Genomic DNA, 20,059 nt, shown 5'->3' with positions numbered 1-20,059 from the left:
TAAAGTTCTACATTATAGAATCTGTTATATGCAGATAGAACACCACACGGTGAAGCAAAGTAGCCATTGATAATCATCTATTTATCAGTCAAATGAGTATCTGACAAGGGATAGGCAGAATAGGTGCAGGTTTATCCAAAGGTAAATATTAAAGCAACTGAAAAGAGATATCTAACAGAATGGTAAATGTAACTGTCATTCTAACATTCTTTTCTTCGCTTAATTACAACTGTACAGTGCAGCAAACATTTAAGTTTCAGTGTTTGGTCAATAAACCTCTTTGATTCCTCCTAAGGTTCCTTAGCCCTTTTCGCAGTTGCATCTACCTGCCTTGTCAAATAAATAAAATCAAGCCCTGTTCTCTGAACCTCAGATACCCAAATCTTATACAGGTCAAGGATGGTTTTGTTACAACGCCCACTTTTTTTTTTAACCTCTCAATGCCCTTTGATCAAGAGCTGTTGTTACAACAGCCTAGGAAGAGCTTTGCTACCACTGGTATTATCTGCAGCACTAACAGCAGAAAACCAAAACATTCATGCTGCCAGCTGACACAACACTGTATTTCTGCAAGGCACTGCAAAACTTTTAAAACAATTTCAACCTGCATAAAAACAGACCAAAGAGGCAAAGATCAAAATAAAACCTTTGTTCTGAGAATTAAACATTTCATGTTCTTCCTGCTGTAAGAAGAAAAATCGGGCGGTGGGGGAAGGTGATCATTGCAAAACAATTACAGCAAAGGAGTTACTATCCTAATAGCTAATATAATGTGATAGCATTTTAATATGGTGCACAGTAAGCCTCAACACATGGGGAACATCAGTATTACCACCGAAAACGAAGCAAAAAAAAAGCACAGAACACTGATGTTTCCACTTCTCTTTTTAAGGATGTATTTTCTTACACTGTACTTACCCCTAGAGTATTTTGAGTAAATTCTTGTATTGCACTAAGCTGCAGTGGATTACGGTGCCACAAATGCTAGCTGTTTCAACTTCTTGCTAGGGAAAAAAAGCACACACAGCACAAGCCTCTTCTAAAGAGCTAGCTTAGATCTTAATACATCCATTGCTTTGCTGGAAGTTGAAGGCAGCAAGGTCAAATAAAAGTTCCTTGTATTCAGTACAAACAGAAAGGTTTGTTACAGTTCTTAGTAGAGTTTATTAATGGCAGACTGAACATGTCTCCCACACAGGAGAATGGCTCATTTTCTAATGTTCCATTTCACTGAGGTGAGTGATGTATTTCACCATCATTATGTATAAACTTCCCCTGTTCATGAATATTAAGTCTCCAGCAAAGTTACAGACAAAATGTGCAACAGTGTAAAATAATTATTTCCAAGTTTATGCTCAAATCCCGTAGAGAACAGTTCTGGGATATAATAAAAGTAATTTAGTTTTATCAAATCACCACCATTTCACATCAAATCTACAGTCCACACATATTGTAGAAGCTCACAGTTAAATATAAAGTAAATTCTACAAGTCTCAAGCCTGTTCATGTTTTACATTCTTAACATCTTTCTGTAAAAGAAGGTTGATATAATCTCTTAACAAAATAAATAATTTCACTTATATGCAATGAGCTAGGCTTTTAGACTTCCTAATCTAACAGGTGCATTTTCTTCCAGGAATTATCTTGCTGTGTACCCTGAACTAATATTTGGATTAATCAAAATGTACTTTGCACAAGAGGTTTGAAAAAAGCTGATTTTTATCTCTGTACAAGTTTCTCACAACCACATCAGCGACCACCCTATTACTAAGGAAAGAGGATGTCAGAAGGAAACAGCACTTTGGCTCAAACCACTCCTTCCCCACAAAACTGGCATTCAGATTTCATGAAAAAGCTATCTACATGTCCCTGTGTAAGTCCCCGTACTTTAATGAAAGACACTAAAGTCAAACATTTTTGCAGAGAATGAACAGCTGGCAGGGACTCTTACATTCAATCCAAAATCAGGTATTAAAGAAGTTGCTTCTATAGCAGCAACTTGATTCCACAAATTTCAGTTTTTACAGCCAACACAGTCATCACTTATTTTTTGTATTTTGATTGAAGTTATCAGACATAGGAACACCTGCCTTAATGTAAATAAAAAAAAGTAACAACAAATACAGCCTCTTTGAGTGATATATTGGAAGTCTCTGTTTTTTAAAGAAGCACACCCATTTTAGACAACACGGCATGGATAAAAAGCATTTTAATGGTAATGGTAAATGAACACTGGCGAATGAAGGATTCCAAATTTCTCCTTTAACGGAATAGCATACTACAGAAAGCACTGCAATATACACCATACCTTTTGCTTCAAGATTTTGCATGTTAAATTGTTGAATCTATACTGTTTTCCATCACTGTATGTTCAACCTTAAGTTTATTATCTGATTTTTCTATTATCAAATTTAATTTGCAGCCAGCTTAACTCCATTATGTCGTTATACCTGCAAACAATTCAAAATATTCCCAATATGATATGCCGTATTAGTTTGAAACATTAATAACAGTATTCTGCCTTATTTTTAATCCTTTTCAGAGAAATACCTACTCTACTTAGTATTTAAAATAGCTGTTGAGCACTCAGTGTGTGGCTGAACAGGGATAGTGTAGAGCTAACAGCTACCTCAAGGGTTACCGATGCAACTAATAACAGAGATCTAAATTACCTTCTCCCCAAATTCATCCACAATAGGAGAATTCTGAAATGTTCCTTGACTGCCCCCTTCACTTCAAAATAAGTATTTTTTTTTTATTCACTTTGGACTGAGATTCTTCATTACTTCATGCCTGTGCAAATAGAGAATGTGTCTTTTATACCTCTCCTTCCAAAGAAACTGAATGTTTTCAGGGCACTGAGTGTTTTCCAAGAAGTTTGCTATGTACAGCCTTTCGAGTTTTAAATATAAACCAATGACAATCAAGGCACTCAATGTATGAGCAAAAGGATTATATTACTGAGAATAATAATCCCAAATCACAAAGTATGATTATCAGCAAGAGTAAAACTGGGAATAAGATGAAATCTCATTATTTTACAGCTTTGGCTTGAACTTGCCAGAAAGAACCTTTTTAAGCATTTCAGAATTTTTTCCTTCTGGTGGTGAAGGCCATCTGTCATGATCTGAGGAAAACAAATAAAACAACATAGTTAATTGACTGAGAAACTAGGCATTTTATTTGTGTGTCCTCCCCGTGCCCAGCTTTAGTCCTTCGAAGGGCATTATTTTGTAGCCCATTTCTTACCAGGTATTTCTAGGGCATGGCTATATAAACTCTGGCCGCCATCCACGACCATAGTTATCCCAGTTATGTAAGAAGCAGCTGGAGATAGTAGGAAACATACTGCAGGAGAGATCTGACAAAGGAATGACAATTTTAATCCTTCTGAAACTGCTGGGAATTGTTCATGTCAAAGATGCTTGTAAAAATTTGTACAGGCAAGACATAGCAACATTTTCTACTCAGTAATGAAAACTGTAACAATCTGTAACCCATCTTTCCAGCCACAAACATCACGTACATAACAGATGAAAACCAGTGAACTCTCAAAGATCAGCATCAGATGCTGAAAAATAACAAAAAAACCCCAAACAGTTGACCTGTTTATAAGATGCACGATTGGTGGAAGAGAGCTAAGTACTTTTAAGATACACTTTTTCACATTAATACTCATTCTTTCAGTCCTCCCTGCTGGAAGTCAGCCTTTTCAGGAACTAATAATGTCTACTGTGAAATGTCTCAGCTGTAAGAGGCATCTAAATTCAACTTTCAGTGTAACTGTGACTACTGAAGAAGTTTCCCACTTGGCACGACTACATAATACTACAAGTCTTTTTCTGTTTTAATATTCCATCGCAGTGCAAAATTAAAGTCTTTTCTGTTCTCTATATAATAAAGTGGCTTCAAAATAGAGACACAGAAGTAGAATTATCACAAATGTTCTGAATACATTACCTCTTCAGGAACCGCTGACCTCTTGGCAGGAACCTTTGGTATGCTCTTTAACCACATTGCTGTACCTTGTTCTCCATAGTTTGCAACAGCAGTTTCTGAAAATACTAATCCCTATTTTAAAACAGCATAGTGAAAATTAAGGTCTCTTGCATATGATTAAACTGTGATCACTGTAAAATTGTGAAGTTGACATTACCGGGATTTTCTGTGGGATTAAACTATCTATACAGCACTTGGATGCAAGTTTTTAAATTTAATGGAATAGTGTAATTCATACAAGAAGGTAATTTGGCTGCTAGCCACACCTCTATTCAAGCATAATAATTCAGGTTATTCTAATTCTTCACTGTCACTTCAATAACTATAAAGTGGAGAGTATAAAGAAACTCAAAGACTTTTCAAATTAAAAGCATTTCATATTAGCTTACAGCAGAAACCCAAAAAGCCCAAAGAACAAGTTCGCAACAGTTTCTTGTAATCTGTAAGAACACTAGATTGATTTTTATGGAAGCAGACAGTTTCACAGTCAGAATTCAGACTCTCCCTACTTAGCTGCTATAGAAAAAGGTGACTGTCTCTGCTTTGATGATTATACAGTCCGGTTTAGACTTGAGAGGGAAGATGAAGGCTACAGTAATGGGAACACAGGGTTACATTGATTAGTTATGACAGAACATCTGGGACTCAAGTTGATGGAAGATAACAAAATTTGAATTCATCCATGGAGTACATGCTAAGATATCTAAGATATCTGTGAAACATGAGTGACTATATTTTGGGAACTAGGGAACTAACTCATATGCGAAACTATTTTAATCAGAATGCATGCTTTCCTCTCAATGTACCCATTCCCTACATGGGACTCTGCTCCTATAAAGCAGCAACAGTTTTGTATGGTTACCACAGACCCAATGTGTCCATAAAAGTGACAGGAGGATATAAAGTAGTCCTGTAACTACAGCATGGATTTTTGTTACCAGCATAGTAACACAGCTAGTAAATACTTCTGAAGTGTTTGCTTGTCAAAAATTTCCTTTGACAAGTGCTATAATGTATAATTAGTATGATTCATTAGGTAACTAGCAAGCCTGAAAAATATATTCACATAATAATGCTGTCTTAATTACTTACTTCCCCAAGACTTGATTAATCAGAAATAAACAATAACCAGGAAAACCAAGCCAGTAGATCTTAATATTTAAGAAGTCTTCAAATGAGTTGGGCCTCACAAAGGCTACATAAGAGCCATTACCTGAATGATCATCACACATCTGCCATTAAGCATTCTGTGTTATGCCAAAGAAAGTGAGCCCGTATGTTTTAGGACAAAAGACAGAACAGACATCCTGTAAGATAGTAGAAAGATCATCCTGAGAAACAGTTCAACAAATCTGACGCTTGACTATACTGTGAGATAAGATAAATTCTGAATTTAGCAGTAGCTGGAAAAAGTTTATCTTTCCTCTTCTGTTTTCAAGGGAGTAAATGTGTAAAATAAATTGTGGTTAAGGGTGAAGATTACACAAGTCATAACAAATCACACAATCTCAAATGTCAAAGCTAGGGCTTCTATATAGCCTCTACATCTACAGCACCGTCCACTAAAAAATATGGCTGGTCTTTCCACACACTTATTTCAAACAACTGCTACATGCTACCTACTTCCTCAGAAGTGTGGCAGGCATATTTTAGCCAAACTGTATAGTGGCTTCCTGTCTGCATATATTTCATAAGAAAAAAAAAAAAATCAGAACACACATTTTTACATATAATTTTTTTGACAGAAGGTCCACTTCAAACAGTCTTTTTATACCTAAAGCTAATCTACCTTAACATGTAGAAGACAAAGTAAAAGACATCATGTGGCACATCCAGAGATTTTAAAAATAACTTGGTAAACACAGGGGAAGCCATCAGCATACCTGAACCTCAAAAAGAAAAGGTTTTCTGAACTCAGAAATAACGTAACCATCACTGAAACACAAAGCATTTGGTAGTTTTGTCAAGGGTTTGTAAGACAGGTCACCAATGCCTCCCAAGTATGATTTCATTAAGTTAGGAAAAGACCCAAGAATGCCAAGTCAAAGCAGAAGCAATTTTATCCCACATCTCTGGCTGGTCATGGTCATCCAAACAGTACAAAACACTCTCAAATGACCTCAAGAACATAGATGAGGGAATTATAAAAATATAAATACATAAATAATCCACACACAGTTACAGGCTATAGATTTTAAAATCCCTTGTGACTGGAAAGTTTTAACCATGAACATATATGATGGCTAAGTTTAATCAGATCGTTTGCCATTACTTACAGGAGCAACACTGTTGATTCTTACTCCGCTGTGGGCCCATTCTAAAGCTAAAGTCTTGGTTAGGTTATTCACTGCAGCTCTTGCAGCTCCTGTATGCCTATTGAAAAAAGAAAGCAAAAGCAGCATCTGTTCCTTCAGCTAACAGTGCCCAATATTGTTTTTACTGCAGCCTTACTAGGGTAGTCAGAGTAGTTGTCTATGGGTGGACCAACCATGTGAGAGAGGATAAGATATTATTTGACCATAGCTTTATAGTTTAAACAAGCTATGCTATGATTTCCAGTCATTTGGGGAAAAAACATCATCTCTTCCCCACTGTGACACGAGGCCAGTTACATTCTACTGCAGAAGCAGGCTTTTAAAATGAAAAGCAACTGGAGGCAGAGTTCAAATTGTGTAAAACTATGAAAGGTGGGCTGCACGGGTAAAGCAACCTGGAAGGTTGCTTGGAAGGACAGTGGTCTGAAAAATAGTTTAGATCTTCTGACAAGCATGACTAAAATAAGCCACTATTAAAAATTAATATAGGTGGATGGAGGTAGAGATGATCATAGGCAGAGTGATCTCATACACCTTGGTGCTATAGGAAACTAGTCTGAAATAATTACAAGCTTGAACAAATGCAGACAAGATGACTGCAATTAATAATGGACAGTGGGTCTCAGGAAACTAATAAGAATTTAGTTCCTAGCAAAATAAACTTAGAGAAGATAAATAAAATCATTTCTCAAATACCAGGAAAGGAATACGAAAAACTCAAGAAAAACATAAGAAACCCTAACTTATTCATATGTTTAGGCCAGAAACAAATAACCTCCAGGCACACTACGAGCAAACAAACTTGACTAGTTTTATGTTCAAAATTAATACTTATGAAAAACTGTATCATGTGATTTTTGTATCATGTGAGTGGTGGCTGGACTTGTAAAGGCAAGTCTTTTTCACTAGTACATTTCTAAAACAAGTATAAATTCAATGTGAATTTAATTTGAAAGTATTTTTGTCTATCAATCTACATCCACGCACAACAGTTATTTGGGAAACTTTTTTCCACTGTTATTCAGAATTAGTTTTTTTTATCTCCTGATTCAACTCTCAAATACATCTTCAGCCTATTTGCTGTGACAATTCAACCACACTTAACCGGAGTGGAGAAACTCAAATAACTGTGCCTTCAGCACCACCCTGTGGATCTCTAAATTTATTTTGTACTTGCCAAGAACAAGCTAGTGAGAAAATACGCTGCTGTTCCTTAAAAATTTTAAATTTTGAAAACTTTCAACCATGAATCAAGACAAAGAGAGGTAATGGAACATGTGCTCAAATAATATTTTTATATTTTCTTCAATACAAATTCAAAGTAAAAAAAAAAAGTAGTTTCAAAGAAGAAATTCAGTTATTTTCCAATTAAGAAACTGCCAAAATGCAGCAATTTGACAAATTCAAAATTCCTTTTGAAAATAAAATAACTGAAACAATTTATTTTCTGAGCATTATTTTCCTTTCAGTGAATTGGAACTTTTTGGGGGAAAAAGTTTCAAACTGGAAGACTCCTGCTTGCTTCCATTTTGAGGGTAAAGAAATTTGAACAAATGTAGTACACACATGGATATGGAGAGGATGTTGCATTTTCATGCAGACAGCTGTGATCATTTGTGTCAGTATGAAACAGCTACATATGTGGTAATATGTTTGTGTCCATTAACTTCCTCCCAGTCAAGAAAGAAGCAGAGCAAATAGAACCAGAACCAATTCTCTGCATCAGACACCTTCTCCAAGAAAGACGGCTACAAAGTGAGAGTAAAAAGGAAAATGGGAAAAGCAGGTGTTACATGACCCGAAGGACAAAGCCAAAACCTGGTAACATACTACAAATGTTCCTCCTACTCCCCTACTCCCAGTTCAACTCCCATAACTCATTACACCACCAAGACCTGTAAACAGACAGTAGAAGATGAAAACAGCAGGTGCCAAGTTCTTGCAAACCCTCCAGAGATTTGGAAAGAGAACATGTATAGGTTACATTTCAGTGCTACTCTCACAGTGAAAGCTTCACTGGCAAGTCTTGCTTCAAAGTTTCTTACAAACAAGTTGACAGAGACCAGAGATGCCATTTACACCTGTAGTCTCTACTGAATTAATGAGAGGCCCACACATACAGCCAAGCGATACTATTGCTCTCTCTTGACCTAACTACTTTATTTCCACACTTTGCTGCTGCCCAGCGCACACCTTTCTAAAATGAAGTATTTAGGAGCAATTAGTATTTCTAGGGGAAAAATACAGGGAAACGTAAAAATAAAATATATATTACGACATTCCAGGAAACCCATTTCTCACGGCAGCAGTAATGTTGACAATGACTCCTCCATGTTCCTGCATCCAGGCATTGTACACTGTATGAAGGAGGAAGATAACCTATAAATATCAGAACAAATGCATACAAATGAACTTGCCAACCAGAAACCAAATTTGGAGTCTTAACTCTAACTACACTACACATTTCCTGTGCAGATTTAGATAAACAATCTGCTATTTGTACCACAGCCTCGCCACAGGATTGCTGAAATAACAGATGTGGTCCAGGTAAGTCTCAAAGTTTGTAAAGAAGTCTTCTGGTGGAAATCAAGATTCATGCTTCCACGTAAATCACTTTAATTTCCATGTTCCCAAAGCTATCTGAGAATCATGTATCATACTTAAATTTAACTTTAGATTTACATCCCTGATGAGAGAGGAATCTTCTCCTGTGTTACACACAGCAAATACAGGCCACAGAAGTGGGTTTTGTATAGTGTATTAAGTGAGTATCCAAGCCAGCTGACTCCCCAAATCTGGCCTTAAGCAGAAGATCATACTTGCCTAAACGTATGTTTGTATATATGAACAAAGGTAACGTACAATTTAATGTAGAGCTTTGGATAAGATTCATGAAAACAGATATCCACTGTCAGATAAGTGTGAGGAAAAAAGAAGGTAGGGAAACTTTACAGCAATACCAGAAGGCAAGAAATGTAAAAACCAAAACAAATAAACAAAACAAGCTTAAATGTTAAATCCTTACCTGCTTTGCAGCAGTAGAAGGTCCCTGTAAGATTCGTGTCTATCACAGCATTCCAGCCTTTTGCACTAATGGCTTCAGAAAGACTTGCAAATTGGCCTCCTCCATTATTCACCAGGAAGTCAATCTTCCCATGCAGACTCAGCGTAGACTTCACCAAAGCTTCTACCTGAAACAATATTTGTTAGTGTGGTATGCTGCTTAAGCTACATACCCAATTTCATTCTCAGACAGTATTTTCTCGCTTATATCCTTCTCACACATAAAATTCAGAAAGGCTGGAAGACCAGTATGACAAGTTTAGTCAGCCAAGAAGGACTGAGCTGAATCCATGTTTACTTAGGAAATCTTGGTATAATGCAGGTGCTACATAAAATACCAGCATGGAAGGAAGAAGGGGATTTAAGCCACTGAAGATCTGTAAAAACAAAACACAGACAAAAGCCTGCTACTGAAGACCTACTAAGAATCTCCTGACATTTTGCACAAGGGTGGAGGTATTCACAGCAGACACTGGAAGAATTTCATATAACATAGCTACAGCTTTTTTCATCTGATCCATACCCCTGAGCATTTTAATTAGAAAACGTAAGTAATCTTGTGACGTTTTAACATTCTTACTTCAAAAAGTGAAGTTTTGTACGTTCACTAAAGCTCTAACATGTGAGTTGGTAACAGATTATCTTTTTACTCAGACCAAGAAGGTTAGTTTGCTACCCTACAAAACATGAACTCTAAATTTAAAGTGCTGGAAATAACACAAGTTGTCATCTTGAGCAAAAGAAAGGTAAGTATTTAACTAAGACACCTTTTGTCTATAAGCAGGATGAATACTTATGATTAAGAACACTGTCTGGTACTATTTACCTTTGGTACTCTGAGAAGGTATTAACAGCAAATAGCAGTAGACAGTTTATTCACTCAGAGCTATCAGTGCAGAAAAGGAATGGCTTAAATTCACATGGAGGTGAAGAGATTTTGAGAATCTAAACCTAGCTCTAACTCTGACCTGATCTGAGCTACAGGCTGTAAGATAAGCCTTTTGCGTTGTCTTCCGTTTTGGAAGTACAGCAGTTTCACCACACACTTACACTATACACAAGAGAATTTCTGGAGGGGAACATATTTCGAAGCATTCAATGATGTTACAGATACCAAAGTGATGTATTGTTCCTACATATTTCATAATAAGAACTCCATAGCAACTGCTTAATAATTTAATCTTTATGTCAAGAAACGGGAAATGGGACAACATGACCTGCTTAGATTACCTATCATAACTACATACCATGCATCAGTTATTCCTACTCAAGCATATATAAAAAGTTAATCTAGTATCTGTGGTCAAAGAAAACACAGACCCAAAAAAACCCCAAATACCAAACAGCACGAGCATTGCTGCTGCTGAAACAGATTTGACTAGGGGAAGGATATCAACCAGCCTTCCTCTGTATTGAGTTAGCAGTAGAAAACATCAAAAATAGAGGAACAAGCAAAGCACGATCTGTATTTCACCAAAAGCGTCACTAACTCAATCTCATAAAAAGCAGCCTTACAGCTTTCGCTGCTAACAATTCAGGATGGTTTAACAGGACAGTATGAATCCTGTAAGCATGCACCTCTCCGAAGAAGAAAACCCAAACAAACATATAGTGACTGAAGCCTGACTGAAAAAACTAATGCCTGCTGACAAAAAATGCTTTAAGAAAATAATTTTGATACCTAAATCACCATCTGTAAGTACTGAACATCACTTTATTCCTCAAATCAGTCACTGCAGCTTGTGGGAGCTGAGGAAAAAAAAATACCAAAAACCCAAAACATCTGGGACAGCAGCCCCAAAGCTTGTGAGAACCACAATAACACAAATACTTCCAGGTTTGCTCACAACCATAGAAAAGTAAGCTATGTCTTGCTAGGTGGCAAATGTTATGTTTCCTCTAGCAATATCAAACTCTACTCCCTGGCAGCCTGAGAATCTTGTTTTGAGTATTGCCCTCCATAAGTTACTGAAGTATGGGCTTGTTTATGGAAGAGAAATGTTTTCAGTAGCAGGAATGTTTGAACAACGGCTATTGCAGGGGGTATATGTGCGCATGCACAGAGGGGTGCAGAGAAAAGGGAAAAGGCCAAGAAATATAAAAAAAAAAACCAACCAACAACAAACGAACAGAAGAAAAAAAACACTGAGAAGAGACATTACAAGCAAGTTTTGAGCAGGTGGGCAAAACCTGCTGTGACACATCAATGCAAAACAGTCCACATGTATCTTAACAAACTGTTGTTGCTCTACCTGTCGCATCATATTATCAGGGCAATAAAAAAAATCAACCACAAACACCTATCAGTTCTGCTTTCTTAAATCCAGCAAAGGCTAGCAGAGTCTCCAGTGACAGCTCAGGTGGCTCCAACTGTAGCAATCTTCACAATGCCTTCTGTGTTGTAGAGAAAGCATCGCTGCAGTGCTTCTGATTATAGTAAACATAGTGACAGCAGCCACCAGCACAGTGAGAAAGAAGGTCTAGTAGAACACATTTAAATCACAGTGAGAACTAAAGATTCCTTTCTATTCCTAAATATTCAAAATCCACAAAGAAAGAACTTCATTAAAAAGGCTGCTAAACACTCTGGAAACAAACCAAAACTGCACAAGGTAGAGCTAACAGTTTAAGACATTCTTCAGAAAAAGAACAAAATCAGGTACTTCAGACATAACACATAACCAGAAGACTGGAGCTCTTCAATAAGGACCTTTTTTTTGCGAGTGCAACTCAAAAGTATTGTGCAGTAGTACACTTTCACAGAGAAAAGGGGCAAGTGTCCACATGCATTCACAGGTCACCTTGATCTTGAGTAAGACTTAACAGGCAAACTACCCACTACAGTGTGTCAGAGATTTGCTATCTGGGGATTAGAACTAGTAGGCACTCTTAAACAGCGGTAACAGGTATTTTTACTTGGTGTTATTGCTGTTAAAGTCCAACAACAGGAATCTCTTATCCACAGCTCCTCACCAAGCCACAGTCTTCCACTACAGGCTTCATACAGACAGGCACCAAGTATGTATAAACCAACTGAGACTATGCTAAGCTATAAAGTTTATTGGAGAAGAAAAGCTGCTAGTGAACTCAGACATGAGGTCAGTGCTCAATAGTACTGTACTGAGTCCATCTCAAGAAGTCTTGTTTGTCAGATGTGCAAGTGACAGGCCTTATCCTCCGGGTCTGGCCCAGCAGCAGTTGTTGCTGGAGCTCGAGTGTGGAAAGGGGACACTATGCACAGAATTATGAATTGCTCATTTCAAGAAAAGCAGTGGTTTACTAGAAGTACAAGGTTTTATCTTCCACTTACCTAGATATGTCTTCTACTTACCTAGATGCCAATTAAAGAACTATTTGTCCACAGCATATATCATAATGGCTTTACAAAATTAAAAAGTTCCTCATGTCTGTCTTTCCCCCACCAAATGATTTACTGTAGCTCAACATTTAAGACACACACAACACACACGCGTGTGCTTAACCTTCCCAAAAATCTACAAAGATAAATAGAATGCTCTTTTCATAATGGAAAAAGGATGGAGTCCATCTCTCCCACTCTGGCCACCATCACACTGAGGCAATGGAATGAATAAATTAGATACTTAGATTTTGGAAAAAAGAGCTTGGTTTGAAAAGACACACACAGAGCTGTCTGGCCTGCATCTCAGTAAGAGGAAACTGATGTGCTCTTGTTAGATTCAACACATTACATGGGCAGTGCTATAAAACATTTAAATAAAATCACTTCAGCTTCATAATCACGCAGAAGCAATACTGCTCCCTTAATACACTCCAGATCACAGGATAAGGGACAGAGGCACAATCACTGCTTCAGGATAAGGTCCCATGAAGACAGAACATAGAAACCTCAGGTGCTCTTACCAGCATCTCAGAACCCTCTATTCTTCCAACTTTAAAAACAAACCAAGTTTGTTAGCCTTTACAAAACACTCAGTGGAAAACTAGCCAAAAGCAGCGGCAAACCCATGACAGAAAGAAACCTGACAGGTTACACAGCAGCTGAAAATCCTCCATCAAGCAAGATTATTTCTTGCACATTAAACAAAAACTAAGCTTTGCTAGAAAGCAAGAGGCCTCTGAGGATGAAGGAGGCTTAAAAATGTGAATTCATTAAGCTATTCCCATGATATCTGCCATCAGGCTTCTGCAGCAATTAATTCACTGCACCTTCTTTAACTCTTCCTAGACTAGAAAAAGTTCTAACAGTCATATTGCACTATATGATGACAGATGAATCTTTTAGTGCTTGAATTTCACAGATCCAAACCAGGGCACACAAGGAATGAGTTATCTTGAAAGTAGGTCAGTTACCTTAAGATTTGCAATACAAGGCAAAACAAATTAAAAATTATCTGGAAATTTTGACAGCACTTTCATCTTTCTTAGATCTCCTCTCTTTAAAGTCCCTCCATCCAGTTTGTCTGATTATAAAATTAAAACAAGGACAATTTTTTTTTTTTTTTTTTGGGGGGGGGGGGAAGGCATGCTTGTTCCTACAGGTGATCAGGGTGGCTTCCTTTAAGAGAAAGATTTACTCTTACAAAGGTTTCATTGAGATGTCAAAAAGAAGGATACACCAAATGAATTATGTAGCTTCTTCAAGAAGCTTCCTGGGCTTCGTAGCTTGTTGATGGATCAATTCTGACTTCTAAGGAGGCTTTTTTCCCCTTGTTGAAACATTTATAAAGTCTTTCTCCTCCACACATTCTTTGGTACCTGGTGTAAGAGCTGAGAAAGAGGATGTAATGATTCACAGGGAATACTGGTAGAGGCTGTCCTCCCTACTCAGCAACATGTTTCTGTGAATTTCTGAGGTAAATACTAGTCACTCATACTAAGCTGAAACCAGACAATGAGTTGTAAAGCTATTAATAAGTAGCACACAGAGCCAACACAGTTGTACAAGTCTTGTTTATTTTGGGAGGAAAACCGAAATTTTAAATGCCCTCTCACCCCATCTTACACTGTAAACAGGAAGCTACTCCTGTATTTGTGAAAATGCTGAAGTGAGTTATATTGCAGTGTTGTCTCTACTGAAGACTTATTCCTAGGCTAGAAAAAACTTTCATTACATATCTTACTGATCCCTGTTCCTAAGATTCCAAGTCCCAGGCACTAAATTTTATGTTAAGAATGGAACAGGTTTTGAAAGTGGATGTACAATGCTCTTTGAATAGAAATAAAAGCCCCAAGGTACTTTTCCTTTAGTCTCTGCAATGCAAACAAGTGCAAATTAGAAAAAAGTATTCACCACTGCTGCTCCTAGCTAATACAATAAATAAGCAATAGTGAGCAGTGGGCTGTGGAAAATCTGCCACATCCCTCAGTTCTTAGTTCTGACAGTTTTTTAACAGTGTAAGTTACTGATTAATTTATCTAGCTTCAACTTACAAACACTAAGCACCTAAGTGTAAGAAAGTGCTATCCTCACTACAAAGTTAAAAGCTGAAAAATGTGATCCATGTGTTGTGTTTCCGTTCCAATAGTGATTTTAGAAATTAAGTAACAAGCAGCCTGGATTTAGCAATCTTTGAGAATCTCAGCATTAAAGAAATAAGCGAGGAGGACAGAGCCAAAAAACAAGAGCTAAAGAACAAAAATCATAGGATGTTGCCAACCACGTTAATATGCAACAGAAATTAGATTCCTTATTCAAAATTTCCACAAAAGTTACAAACTTTTTGTAGTGGTGGGGGGTTTTTTTTTCTAAATAGGATTTCAAGAGAGCAGTTAGAGAACTGAAGTGAGTCAAACTATAAGACTGTGCCAATGACTAAAAAAATTCAAGACTGGAGCTTAATCTACCTTATTTCTCTGAACCCCCTCTTCAATAGATATGGATATGAAATTACAATGGTTTATGAGAACATCCACTGGCAGGAGACATCTGATAGAGGCTTCTCCAGTATCACATCAAAAGTTCTGAGAAAGTTCTAGCGTGTCTGTAAATGACTACGCTTTACAACAACCCTATAAAAAAGGTTTTAAAAGCACCTTCAAAAAAGTTTCCAAAGCCATCAAATACTGCTTTGTCAAATATGTTTTAGCCACACTTAATAAACAAGAAATAAAATAGGAATGGTAGTTTGTTTGGTGGAGATTACCTCACTTCACCATGTGAGCCCTCCACCATCTCACAGAACACTGCAGTTCCCACTGCATTTTTAAACTGATGCAGAAATAAGATGCACCTGCAGAAGGTTATTAAGCATGCCAGAGTACTTTCTGCAAGAAGGCTTAAGCCTTTTCTCTCTATCTCTTCTCTTTCCTGTAGCTTTAATCATATAAGTTGCCCTCTGACATCTGCCATAACCTATTATATTGCACTGCTGATGCTAGTCAATGCAAACCTAAAATTCACAGGTAGGTGAAGTGACATACTGCACAGCCCCAGGGTTCATCTCCTTCAGGAGAGAAAGTCCGAGTATATCATTATATTTTATGGCACAAGCTGCTCCATGAGGGAAGAATTTTATTTTTTACTTGCTTGATGATTGTATATTTGGATATTTTCAGAACCTACATAGCCACTGAAGGCCATTAATATTTCTTTACGTTATGCTAGAGTTTATCAGAGACTTTGAAAGGTTAAGAAAAATGCAGCAATCAGTTGTTACCAGAATGTTTTCTAGTTGTCTTCAATAAGTTAAAAGTCCAACCTGATGCTGGACTTTTAAATGTTTAATTACACAAATTAGAAAATTAGGAAGTGAAGGTTGACTTCTGAAGAACCCAGATTAAGTACTTTCAGGTTTGATCTTCAATTTTTTGTAATATGAAGAAAAAAACTCATCTGGGATAACAATAGAGTTTGTAATGAGGCACACCTCAAATTGTAATCAAAATCTCAAACACGGTTAATAACAATAATATCTGTGGGGGTTTTTTTTGCTTTAATACAGGCAAAACTGACAATGCAGAGCACTTGTGTCAAGTCACAAGCATCAACGTTCCATGCTGTGACTTCCTGTTTGAAGGAAAACTATTCTGAGGTCTCCATCTTCACAAGTTAACACCCCCTCACTGCTGTGATAAAATGTGACAAAGAACATACTAAGCGGGCTCCAGCTTGGCTGTAGAACATGCCAGTTCCAAGGCCTGCTTCTCCCAGAAGTATCTGAAATATATATGATGGTCAGAAAAAGCTATTTGCAATTACAAATGCTTTCTTGCTTAGGTGGCTAACAAATGGTCTTCCCTTGAAAAAGCACATCTTTATCTAGATCAATTTAACAGTGCTTTACTGCACCTTGCCCCTGATCGAAGACACTTTTGAGAGGGCCAGAGAAGACCTTTGGAGATCTGAGAATTTATATACACAATACGCTTTTGACATGTTAAGCAAATCACTAGTCTTTACCTCATCTTCTTTGCGAATATTGCACTGTATGGGAGTCACTTTGGCAGGCCTCATGGAAGAAAATGTATTATTCAGTTCTTCTGCAGCAGCTTTTAATCGATCAAATTTACGAGAGGCAATAACAACACTGCAACCTGTAGAGACAAAATGAAACACCCTTCAGCTAACACAGTTAAAACTATGCTAGTTTTTTAATAACATCAAGGAGATATCTTGTAGGATGTGCAGCCATTAGTCACTGACTGGAAGATACAGTATTGAAGTCCTTGCAGGAGAGAAATGACTGATGTCAGGTGCTTCTTAGCAACAAGATCCCACTGTGCCAGGAAAAGGGCAATCAAAAAAATGTCCACAAGGTTCCCTCTTCTTCCTGCAGAAGGCAAGACAGCCCATGAATTGATGAGTCAGCAAAGTAGCTTTGGAAATCACTTTTGCTGCCTCTGCTTACAGCTGCCTCATTTATCAATTATGTGATTTAAAAATGTTTCAGCAGGTCTTGATTACAAAAAAATGCTTGCTCCTAAAACCGCAAAACCAATCTTACCACATGTCTAGCTGTAATTTTGACTAGCAGTGAGCAAATGTAATGCTCTCCTTTTTAACCCTACAGAGTCTGAAGGAAAGGATGATAGCCTCACGAGGTTATTTCCTATCTGCAGATGACAGACAGCAGGAACAGAGGCTTCCCCATAATACCACCACATGCTGCAGAACCCTAGCTCAGGAGGAAAAAATGAGGCAGGAGTTCAAGCCTCTGTTTTTTTCAGCATTTGGAGGCAGAAGAATTAATTCTACAGAGATAAACAACACAGGTGCCAAATTAATGGCAAGTACTGACACTACAACCAGTCTAATTTCTTCTGTCACATCAGTGGACTTGGGACAGCTTTAAGTCTTCAGTAATTGCTACTACATAGACTAAAAGAGACCACATCAAATTAATTTCTAGTGCAAATCCAGTAAGCATGCATTTTCATATTATGAATAAGCAAATTACTAGCTTTGGATGGCAAGCAGACAAAGAGGTTTTGCTTCCAGTTCCCTCCTTCCATAACCTCAGCATCCCAGCAGAAGTCATCCCTTCCTCATACTAGCTCTGCTGTTCATCTGCTTTAACATAAATCAATTCAACACCCTCAACCAGCCAAAAAAAAACAGTTAACAACTTGCCAGGTGGTTTTGTGGGGTTTTTTTTCCCTTTGTTGCTATTTTACTGAGTGGAATTTGGCCTCTCGTGATCAAACAAACATCAGAATCAACTCAAAGTAACTAGTGGGAGTAAAGCACAGCAAGCTGTTCATTTGGCTCAGACTGTCTTGTGAAACGATGCATAAAACTAAAAAAGAAACCAAACCAAAACAAAACTCCAAAACCCAAAAAATAAACTCAAGAGGAGCTGAATTCTCCCAGAAGGAAGTGCTGCAACTAGATATCCCTAGGAGTGGGAATTTCACCATCAATCAGTGGCCATCTTAAAACAACACATGTGAACGTATTAGTCTCTGAGGTCTCCTCATTTTTTAAATTAAGAACTCCAGTCACTTGTACAACCACCCAAGTAATGCAGAGTTCATAAAATGGTGCACATAATTACCACATAACACAAAATACTAAATCACAGTAGCAGTTACATTGATCAACTCAAGTGCTTGTTAATGCACACACTGATATAGAATAAGGTCTCGTAAGACTGTATTTTTGCTTAATATGCCAATTAGGAGAGGGGAAATTCTCACTGAAAAACACTTGGTACCTACTGTGCAAGCTAATAGTACTTGACTTATTTTTCTTCACAAAGAATGACCAGACCATTTCCTGATTGTGTCGGGGAAAAAGGGCACAAGTTTTCAGATAAAGGGTTTAAATCTGTCCAGGCGGCTTCAAAGGAGACTGGTTATAAAACCAATGTAGATCATGACTGGCATTATCTGTTGCTGCTCCATCCCCCTCCAAAAAATACAGCCTAAAGCGCAAGGTGTACATGGAAATAGTTCCCAGTCATCTTGTCGAGAGTAGCCAGCAAGTCTGCAGGTAAGGAAGGCTGCTCAGACAGACTTGATTTTCTTCATTATTCTTCACTTTCTTACATGTGCTTTGTAGAGATTTGCAGCTGTGTTTTCTGTTCAGGATGTTATGGACAAGCGCTTTTGTTATTTGTATTTTGCTTGAGAAAAATAATGCAGTTCGAATTAAGTACAATTTTAAAGTGACTGGACAACATCATCAACCAACACTGTCATGATGCTTAAAAAGCACCTCTTTAAGGCAGCATGTAAGGACACCTTAAAAAACCGCTTAGTTCCCCAGTAATACGAAAGTAGCAGAACCAGCCCTCACTTCAGCTCCACAGGGCAAGTGGAAAGCTGAGGTGACATAGGCCAGCAGAGGCAGTGATGTCTCCCAGCACACAGACTTAACAAAGAAAGCTCTTTACTATGCAGTGAAATGGCACGATGCACATTTCAAGAGCGCAAACCATGAGGACTATGGCACCACGAGGCCATTGATGCTAGTGCTGGTACTTTGAATCCTATCATGATGACAAACATTATCTGAAACCAGTCTGATGCTGGTCTGTAGGACTTCATGTTGAAACCTGCAGGAAAGTTGTTGCAAGGTGGATGACTCCAAGGATTGCCTTGTACTCGAAGATATACTTTACCTCCAGGACATTTCTGTCACGAGTACTGACAGAGAAGCACTGTGTCTCTAATCTCACTGCGTGGACAACACTTCAAAACCATACTACTACGTCAGACTCAGTTCAACCACCAGGTAAATCCACCAGGTAAATCCTCCAGCTGAGCAAGAGGAAAACTCACAAGAAGGAGAATGAGGGAAAGAGTCCAGGCTTAATACAACCTCACCTTGACCGCTGTATTTGAAACAATGCATCTTTGAAGTGCCACGGGTCTAAAGACATACAGCTCCGCACCAGCCTCGCCTCCTTCTCCTGGCTATTCACGACTCCCGTCACAACGTCCCACTCATGAGCTCCCCACAGCCCCCCCCGGGCGCCGCCTGCCCCACACGCACCGCGCTCCCCGGCCCCCCTCGAACTCCATCCCCGCCTTCACCTCACGCCCGGCCCTGCCCCCCTAACACCCACCCCGACCCTCTGCCCCACCGGGCTCCCTGCGGAGCCCCCCCGCCCCGCGCCCACCTAGTGCCAGCAAGTCGGCGGCGATGGCCTTGCCGATGCCGGTGCCGCCGCCGGTGACGATAGCCACCCGCCCGCGGAACAGCCCGGCCGCCAGCAGCCCGCGCGCCGCCGCCATCTTGCCCCCCGCCCCGCACACAG

The 20,059-nt window shown here is 38.5% G+C and overlaps 2 protein-coding genes across 4 annotated transcripts in view; both read right to left on the bottom strand.

The window, feature by feature from the left end:
• MAP3K2 (mitogen-activated protein kinase kinase kinase 2) overlaps positions 1–2,073 on the bottom strand; it is a 62,593-nt gene extending 60,520 nt beyond the window's left edge. Inside the window, exon 1 of the mRNA XM_055811406.1 lies at positions 1,952–2,073. The gene's annotated coding sequence lies outside the window, so the exon portion shown is untranslated. The remainder of the gene's footprint in view (positions 1–1,951) is intronic.
• Positions 2,074–2,192: 119 nt separating this feature from the next.
• PECR (peroxisomal trans-2-enoyl-CoA reductase) lies at positions 2,193–20,056 on the bottom strand. 3 transcript variants are annotated; one of them, XR_008748295.1, is made up of 9 exons: positions 19,922–20,056; positions 16,759–16,892; positions 9,340–9,505; positions 8,590–8,671; positions 6,276–6,372; positions 3,961–4,071; positions 3,250–3,361; positions 2,981–3,127; positions 2,193–2,949 (listed from the first exon to the last, which is right to left on the bottom strand). XR_008748295.1 is itself a non-coding variant. In XM_055811410.1 (8 exons), the coding sequence occupies exons 1-8, from the start codon at positions 20,034–20,036 to the stop codon at positions 3,039–3,041; spliced, it is 906 nt and encodes a 301-aa protein (XP_055667385.1). In that variant the 5' UTR covers positions 20,037–20,056; the 3' UTR covers positions 2,193–3,038. The 3 variants fall into 3 exon arrangements, 2 of the variants coding, with proteins under 2 accessions (XP_055667385.1, XP_055667386.1); XM_055811410.1 differs by having other exon boundaries at positions 2,193–3,127; XM_055811411.1 differs by lacking the exon at positions 19,922–20,056 and adding an exon at positions 19,626–19,728 and having other exon boundaries at positions 2,193–3,127.
• Positions 20,057–20,059: the final 3 nt, after the last annotated feature.

The sequence above is a fragment of the Falco peregrinus genome, chromosome 8 (assembly GCF_023634155.1).
Source record: "Falco peregrinus isolate bFalPer1 chromosome 8, bFalPer1.pri, whole genome shotgun sequence".
NCBI lineage: Eukaryota > Metazoa > Chordata > Aves > Falconiformes > Falconidae > Falco > Falco peregrinus.
This window is presented reverse-complemented; position numbering and strand designations above follow the sequence as displayed.

What these genes read in the sequence shown, in the direction of transcription:
- PECR (XM_055811410.1), bottom strand. Translation starts at nt 20,036, where the DNA reads ATGGCGGCGGCGCGCGGGCTGCTGGCGGCCGGGCTGTTCCGCGGGCGG. An exon ending in ATATTCGCAAAGAAGATGAG is followed by an intron (nt 9,506 to 16,758) that starts GTAAAGACTAGT and finishes ATATTGTTTCAG; the next exon opens with GTAGAAGCTTTGGTGAAGTC. An exon ending in CTTCTACTGCTGCAAAGCAG is followed by an intron (nt 8,672 to 9,339) that starts GTAAGGATTTAA and finishes TCCTTCATACAG; the next exon opens with TGTACAATGCCTGGATGCAG.